Here is an 8,024-nt window from a genome sequence, read left to right as displayed (position 1 = left end):
GTGCCAAAGCACGGTCCAGCGCCCACAGAAACATCTTCTATGCATCTCAAAAGAAGAGCTTTTACAAGCCATTCAACAGAGAAAGGAAAGAAGGAAGCGAGACACCTCTTATGTTTAACAGCGTGGTATTGCTACGACCGCTTGTACTGTCAGGTAACGATACGCTGCTCCATCCTTTCATGTGCTCCCAGCAGGAATGTACAAAGCAATGGGTGAGGAGTCAAATGGCTGCAGAAAAACCTATCTGATGTGCAACCCAGAATTTATAAAACCCTTGAATCGTTGAAACGACTTAAGTTCCCAATTTGTGGGAATACACCAGAAAGGTGCATAAACAGCGTAAATGTCTTACCAACAAACGCTAACTAAGCCTCAGATTCTCATCTGGTAGATTTTTACAGGCAGATAAACTAAGGAAGAGAGAAATACCCTCTGAATTTCAAAAGTGAGTGCATAGATGTCAGATGGGTAAAAATAAAACATAAGCAGGCTTCTTGTTAATCAGAAATTTCAGATACCTAAACCATGTAAGGAACCAAAGCCAAATATTTTTAAATTTTGTTTTATTTTATTAGGAAAACCAATGCTTTTGTTCTTACTAGATTTCATTTTTAAGAATACTGACAACAGCTTTCAGTGTGTTGTGAATTTTTTTCTTAGGTTAAATTATTGAATGTGAGAAGGACACGTAACACTCACTGATTCTTCATCCTAATTTTACTATTGCACATGACTCTCATTAAATCTCAGTCTCAGAATTGGTATAAATGAAATGGCTTACAAACCTTAATGAAGCAAAATGGGGGCACCCGATGCTACAGTCATTCCAAAAATCAGTTTCTTCAAAGGAAGCTCGCTCTGCATAGGGACAGGTAGGATCTGCTCTGGATATTTTAATTTCCTGCCTTGTTAATTCCCAGCAATAATTTTTGATGAGATACTGATGATGATAATGACTAATAATTCTGGGCTGTTTGCTTTAGGATTATAATGTTTATTTCTTTGCTTTTATTTCAAAGTTTATAAATACCAGCATTTAACTTCAATTATGTTAACTGGTATCTTTTCTAGATGAAAGGTTTGAGGCTGTCCTCTTACAAATGCCACAAAAACGGCTTTATTTTTGATAATTTGAAAGCATTTGCAGACTTATTCTATGGCCTTTCTTCACATTGTTTTAATTTGATTTGCACACTGAAGCACGAACAATAAGAAACCCTGTTTGCCACGTACAAGCTGTGTCATTGAAAGAACCAAGAAACCAGGCATAATCTATTTTAAATCTATAACTGTGCCCAAGCAGACTGGCCTTGGTGGGGGCCTCTATGCTGACAAGATAAACGGCTGCAGCATCACCTTAGGGAACCATGTAATAGTTTATGTCCAATTAGCTGCACCTTTCTGTGGTAGCTTATTGTCGAGCTGCACAGAGATTAAATAATTTGAACTACAGTCTCAACAGCAGTTGTAAAAGTGAAAAATTCAGTGCAAACACAGCATCAGCTCTGTAGTAGCCTGACACCTTGCTTTGAAAGCTCAAGCCCTATAACACTGTTCTTCGAGAGAAAGGATGAAAGCGTTGAGCTCAGGTGACAGAAAACATTTTTCATCTCTGAGGTCCCCGCAGAACCACTGCAGCTGTGGGAGCAAACTGATTCATTTCTCCTCCATTAATAAGCCAATAAGGTAAACTCTGAACAGAGGATAAAAAAGCATGAATTTTCAGAATCAAACATTTTTTCTTATATTGAAATACCTGTTGTTTCCCTTTAGTTAGAATTCGGGTTTTTCAGGTTGGGGTTGGTTTTTTTTTTGCTATTCAAAGTTACTGTTGCCTGCATCTTTGTTAACAAATTTCATATAAATTTAAAAAAAAAAATCTGGTAAATAAAGTAAATCTTTATTCTTGTGACAGACACAAAGCAAGTGTGTTTGATGAATCGGTCCTTACAGATGAGCTGAATCTTCACCCCAAAAAATGTTGTTCCCCTCTAGTTAGAATTAGTTTTCTTATTTTTCTGCTCTTCAAAGTTACTAGAGCCAACTGTCTTCCTGAGCTTTTGTGATGAGTTCAGGCTGAGAACAACGCAAGTGGTCCCCGCTAGCTGCAGGGTCTTAAAGGAAAATTAAGTTCTTCCAAAATACAAGTGCTACGCTAAGAAACAACATTCTGTTGAGCAGATTGGTGGCCACACTAATGGAGTAGGAAACAGAACATGAACTGAATGGAGCCCTTAAACTTTGTGAATGCAAATACTTAAGAAATTGATAGGCAATAAGAGTAAAAAGTTAATCCTACGGAGCTGTCATGCTGCAGGTAAAGCCAACTCGGCAGCATGGATTTGGGACCAGACACACGCAGCAGCATCAGCGTAAGGGCCTTTCTTTGCACAAAGAAATAACCAAAGACAGGCAGCATCAGCGTGAACATTGCTGGTCGTATACGTCAGCTGTGATCTCAGAGGTGTCTGGAGGTAAGAGAATAGTTTAATCTCCTTTCTTCCCAGTTTAGCTTCTTTGCAGAAGCAGCCAATCAGGCAGCTATTTATTACTAATTCTGATTACAGATATCCTTCTGCTAGGCGCTGGGCTAACCCCACCAGTGAGAGACCAGCAAGAAGCCGCTTGGTATCACCCGTGACATCTGGTTCACATGATGTTTTCTTGAAAGACTGTAAACACCTACTACTTGGGCCCCTTTACTCACAGTGACATTTCACTTTTCATTCATACCTTCTTTTAATGTAAAAAGTGGGTGCCATACTCTGCCTCACCTCATGCAGAAATACAAGCTCATTACAGACAGACGGGGACTCGGACCCTGGACATTCACCTGCTGAAGCGTATCATATATATGAGGTTTGCTTCGAAGTGCTGTTGAAGAAGCCAAATACCTTGTTTTGTTGGCCGGGGGGGTTTCCCGCACCGTTTCCCTGCTTGTGAACGCTGCTAATCCATGGCATTTGAAAGGGAAAAAAGGTTTCAGAACCGTGACAAAGCGGGAGCTCAATTTATACATGCATTATTCCTCTCAATCTAATCTCCAAATGCCTTCCACAAAAAGTGTGTCTGACATCCCTACAGCTGGTAAACTGTCGGGGCTGTGTTATGTGATTTAACGAGTTATTCGCTTTAAAGTGAGCTCTCCCTCAAAGCGTTCAAGTTCTGTAGCATCACTTCCCTTAGTTTCGGCATTTATTTCAAAATACGAATTCTGCACAAGCGAGCGGTATTCCTGAAAAGTTTCGCGGGCGTGGCTGCACCGGCGGCTTTCGGGACCCCTCAGCTTGTGCCGAGGGGCCCGGGGCAGCCCCCCCCCCCCCCCCGCCGCCCCGCCTGCCCCGGGCCCCGCCGGCCCCGCTCCCCCGCCTCCCCCACCCGCGGCCGGGCGGGCGGTGGGCGATCGCTCGGCACAGAAGCGCAGCCCCCGGAGGCCCGGCGGCGGGGCAGCCGGCTGGGCAGCTCGGGGGTGCCCTGGAAGAGGCGGGGGGTGTGTGTGTGTCCCCGCCCCCCCCCAGCTGCCATTTGGCTGCGCGGCGGGCGAGGAGCAGCCGCGGCGGCTGCCCGCTCCCCCCGCAGAGCGCTCCCGCACCGCGCCCCCGCTGTCAGCGCGCTAAGCCGGAGCCCCAATCTGCTCGGAGGGACGCTGAGCGGATTAGGGGCCAGGAGCTTGCCAGCTGCCTCCTCTCCCCACACCCGCCCTGCCTCTCGCCGCTTCCCGCAGCCGCCGCTCCGCCCGGGCCCGGGCCGGCCCCGGCGGGGAAAGCCCGAGCGGCAGCATGTCCCGGCCCGGGGGCGGCCGGCCGCCGCGCTGCTGCGGGGCCGCCCGCGGGAGGGGCCCGGCGCCCCGGTGACGGGGGGCAGAGGGACCCCAGAGGGACCCCCTGCCCGCAGCGCCGGGGAGAGCCGCGGCTGCCGGCGGGGCAGGGCGGGGGGGGGCCCTGAGCCGCCCCCCGGGGGCGGCCCGGCGGGGGCGCTGGCGGCGGGGCCGGGCGCCGGCCGGGGCGGCGGGGAGCGGCGGCCAAGCGGCGGCGGGGCCGGCATGGTGCTGCTGTCGGGGGACGGGGAGCGGCCGGCCGGCGAGCGGCTGCGCCCCGCCCCGGCGCCGGCGGGGGAGATGCCCAGCGCCGAGAGCGGCCCCGAGCAGGGGGCGGCGGGGGCTGCCGCCGAGGGGCTGGACGAGGAGGAGGAGGAGGAGTGCGAGGAGTACGAGGACTTCTCCGAGCTGCCCGACACCTGCAGCATCGCCTCGGACGACTCCTTCTACCCGCCGGGGGGCCCGGAGGACGCGGCGGAGGAGCGCTGGTCGCTGGGGCGGGAGGGGCGCGACAGCCCCCCGGCGCTCAGCCTCTTCCGAGCCTGCTGCACCAACAACGCCGTCGTGCTCAAGGCCCTCATCCGCCAAGGCCCCGAGGAGGAGGAGGTGCGGGAGGCCGACCGCAACCGCCGGGTGAGCACCCCGCCCCCCCGGGGCCGCGGGCAGCCCCGCCGAGGGGGCAGCGGCCCCCGTGTCGCCCCCCCCCCCCTCCCCGAGCCCTCCCGTGGAGCAGAGCCGGGCGGGGAGCGGGGCAGGCGTGCGTGGGTTGCGTGGCGCCGCTTTCTTTTGGAGGGACGCTGGTCGACGGTCCCGGGGGGGACGCGACCCCCTGCAGCGGGGACGGGACCCCAGAGGGCGCGGAGCTTCGCCCGGCTGGGCGTGACTTCCCGCCTTCGGCAAAGGAGGGGCCCGGTTTGTGGGAAGAGGGAAAGGTTGCGATTCCAGTTTTCCCGCCGTCAGTTTTGAGCTGGCTCCTGTGTGCCGGCAGTGCAGGGGGCGGAGGGGGTGGCTTCGCGGGTGCCGGTCGTGTTCAGCGGGGCCAGGGCGTCCTCTTGTGCCGGCCAGCCCATCCCCTGCAGGGCTTCACACTTGGCGCCTTCAGAATTTCAACAACTGATCAAAGTTTGTGTTTTCCCTTTTTTTTTTTTTTTTTTTTTTCCCTTTAGCTCCCCCAAAAATGTAAGCTTGCTTCCAGTTCCTACCAAGCCAAGCAGGGCTCGGGGTATTCCTGTGCTAAAATCAGACTTTTCCGAGTTCTCCTGGTATTTGTTTTGTTGCTGGTGAACTATTTTTGGGTTATGTGTCAGTGCAAGGTTTGTGGTTCAGTTTTTTGCCTGTTACTTAGTTAATTGCAGGGACAGAAGTGTACTTCACTAAATCAGAAGGTGAAAACTTGGGAAGGATTTTCTGGGTAACATCTGTCTGGGACGTTTGAGCAATGATATTGAAGATTAGCAACAGCAACTCCTCTCACTAGTATTGCTACAATTTATATAAAACAAAGAAATTTCTACTTGTAGTTTGCATAAACAATCTCCAAAAACATTTCTATGACTAGTCTCTGACAGGAATGTTTTGCAAGAAAGCCTAAGTCATTTTAATTGGGCAAGTGACTTCTACGTTCTGGCAAAATAAGTGGTCTTTACATCGAACATAATGCAATAATTTAGGGTTGGGGCTGTTTGGAGAGGGGCTTTTTTGTGTCTTAGGTATATGTACTTGTAGGGTTTTCCCTACAAAATCTCTTTACTTCCCCACCTAAGGATGATTTTTAATACAGTTTTTTTTTAGTGATCTGATTTACAGGAAACTTATGCAAAAGATACAAATAGAAAAAATTGTATTAACACATCTGAGGGGGCAGCAACCTATGGCATGGGGGTGGGAGTGAGCAGCCCAGGGTAGAAATGTTTTAAATCAACTTTTCTGCTCAGGCCAACATACGGTGTAGGTATACTTAGTCGGTAACACGTGGGATCCAAACGTACATTACAGGAGATTTTGAAGGTCCTGCAGATACATCTGCCCTCTACGTGAGGTCTGGGCCTGAGCTGGAGCCCAAAGCCAGCCCTGGCGCTGCGTGGCCGCTCGCCTCTGCTGAAGCAGCGTGCCTCAGGTGCGTGACGGTGGGGAAGGTTTGGCCCCACCATATGTGTGGCATAGAAGACCAAGTGCCCCACGGCCGTGCTTTCGGAGAGGGCGGCCTTCCCACCCAGCAGAGGCCGTGCAGATGGCTGGGAAGCTGGAGGCATCCTCCGCCTCAGGGCGTACAAACAAGTTCAGCGTAGGCACCAGCCCTCATCCCACAGCAGCTCCTTCTGCAGAGGTGATCAGATCAGGGTTGTGAAAACGGTGAATTTACCTAGCTGGACAGCCCTCCCTTCACCAGTCCGCTTCCCAAAAAGCAAGTTACTCTTCTGTATCTCTTCAGCTTCCCGGAAAAGAAACAAAATTGTAGCTTAAATCCAAAACTGGAAGTTCCTCTTATTTGTTCATAATGTTAAAAAAAAAGGTTTTCTCTACTTAAGCAAATATTCCATTTGACCTGAAATAAAACTTTGACATCAAATTATCTTTTCTGCAATTTTGGTGAAAACAAAGAAGTTCTGTAATTCAGCAGCTTCTGGAAGCCTCATGGATGATGTGGGAGACATGAGTTCAGTTTCTTTCTCTGCCTGAGGGGATATGAACCCTCACAGCAGTACAGAGCAGGACAGCCTAACTTTTCCAGGCAGATGGGAATGGGATGGGAGCAACCTTTCCGCCAGGAAACTGAAATGTCAGGTCTGACTACGGTCCCGATGTCCCCGTGGCAGGGCGGGCAAGCCTGCCTGCTCCTCATCCCCTTTCCTGGAATGGGAGCAGGGGATCGGCCCGCAAGCTGGCCACCTGGTTAAACTGCAGTCTGTTCTCCACAGGCTTTAAATAAAATGTAGAAAAACCCCACTGACTCCTGATTTTGTGCAGCTAGCCCCAATTTTTTCCCCAGCCAAGTGCTGTTCAGAAAATCAGGGCAAATTCACATTATTTTGCAAAATAGCCACCATTTTTGAGAGAACTTTACCTGACAAAAGGGGAGTTTCACTCAACTCTTTTAATGACCTTTCTGTGGAATTTTTGCAGCTCTTGAATTTGCATGTCATAAAATCATTGCGCATTACCCAGAAACAAAACTTAGTTTTGCTGCCAAAAAAGTAACTGGAGGAGTTGCATCACTTGTGCTAATAAAATTTTCCAGTTGCTGAAATCTCTACTGTTGGCTTTCAGCATCTTTTTTCACCAGGATAATGTTTGTTTACAATGTTGTCTGGCATGCATTTACTGGAAAGCATCTTTTCTTTTCCTTTCTTTTTCCCCCCCTACACTGTCAATGAATAAGATGTACTTTTGTTTCTTCTAAGATCTTGTTTCTTTTCTGTGAGGCAGGAGAAAGAAGGAAGAATAACTTGCTTTTTGAGAAGTGGGATGGTGAAGGGAGGGCTGTCCAACTGAGTATATCACAACCCTGATCTGATAACCTCTGTTAAGTATGTACAGTACAGTTTCATTTTCATAATTGAAAGAGTACTTTTTTTCAAAATAGGCAAAGCATGTAACAGGTTATGGTAGTAAGACAATGCCATATTTTGATCCTGAAAATAATTAAACACAAATCTCAAAGCATAACATGATGAAGAAACTTCCTGATAGTTAAATTCTTTAAATTAATTCGGGTGCGAACAGCTGGAGTTTTGCCATTGTTTTGTTTTTAAATTTTGACCTCAGCCCTAAAGAAATTCTAGATCTAAGTTTAAGATTTGGAAGGAATTATTGCCAAAAATGCTAAGATCCAGAAGTAACCTTACTTATTTTCCTTCATCTTTTTTATCAAAATACATTCATTCTCTCTTTTGACACAATTTGCCAAGGCTGGAGAGTGGCTTTTTGTGACATTTCTGCAGAAGCGTATTTTTCCCATGTTCTGTTCATGAGCCGCAGAACCACCCGCCAGGCACAGGTTTTCATTGAATTCACCTTCCTGCAGTAAACCAGGCTCAACAACATCCGATTTCAGGATTTCAGGCATCTAGCCTGAAGTCGGGTACCTTCCCAGTCTCGTTTCCGTTACTGTTGAGACAACAACAGTGTATTTATCACTGTCTGCATAGGATCCCCGAAGGGCTGATCCCTGCATCTCTGTTGCACTGCTCTCCGTATACGGAGTTCT

At 49.0% G+C, this 8,024-nt stretch overlaps 1 protein-coding gene across 1 annotated transcript in view; it reads left to right on the top strand.

Annotated features, from left to right (window-relative positions):
* Positions 1-4,042: 4,042 nt before the first annotated feature.
* Positions 4,043-8,024, top strand: part of ANKRD33B (ankyrin repeat domain 33B) — a 40,267-nt gene continuing 36,285 nt past the window's right edge. The window contains exon 1 of the mRNA XM_075706196.1: positions 4,043-4,450. Within this exon, the coding sequence (XP_075562311.1) occupies positions 4,043-4,450 (408 nt within the window). The remainder of the gene's footprint in view (positions 4,451-8,024) is intronic.

The sequence above is a fragment of the Pelecanus crispus genome, chromosome 2, assembly GCF_030463565.1.
Source record: "Pelecanus crispus isolate bPelCri1 chromosome 2, bPelCri1.pri, whole genome shotgun sequence".
Classification (NCBI taxonomy): domain Eukaryota; kingdom Metazoa; phylum Chordata; class Aves; order Pelecaniformes; family Pelecanidae; genus Pelecanus; species Pelecanus crispus.
The sequence above is the reverse complement of the archived record's forward strand: the minus strand, read 5'-3'. Positions and strand labels throughout refer to the sequence as shown.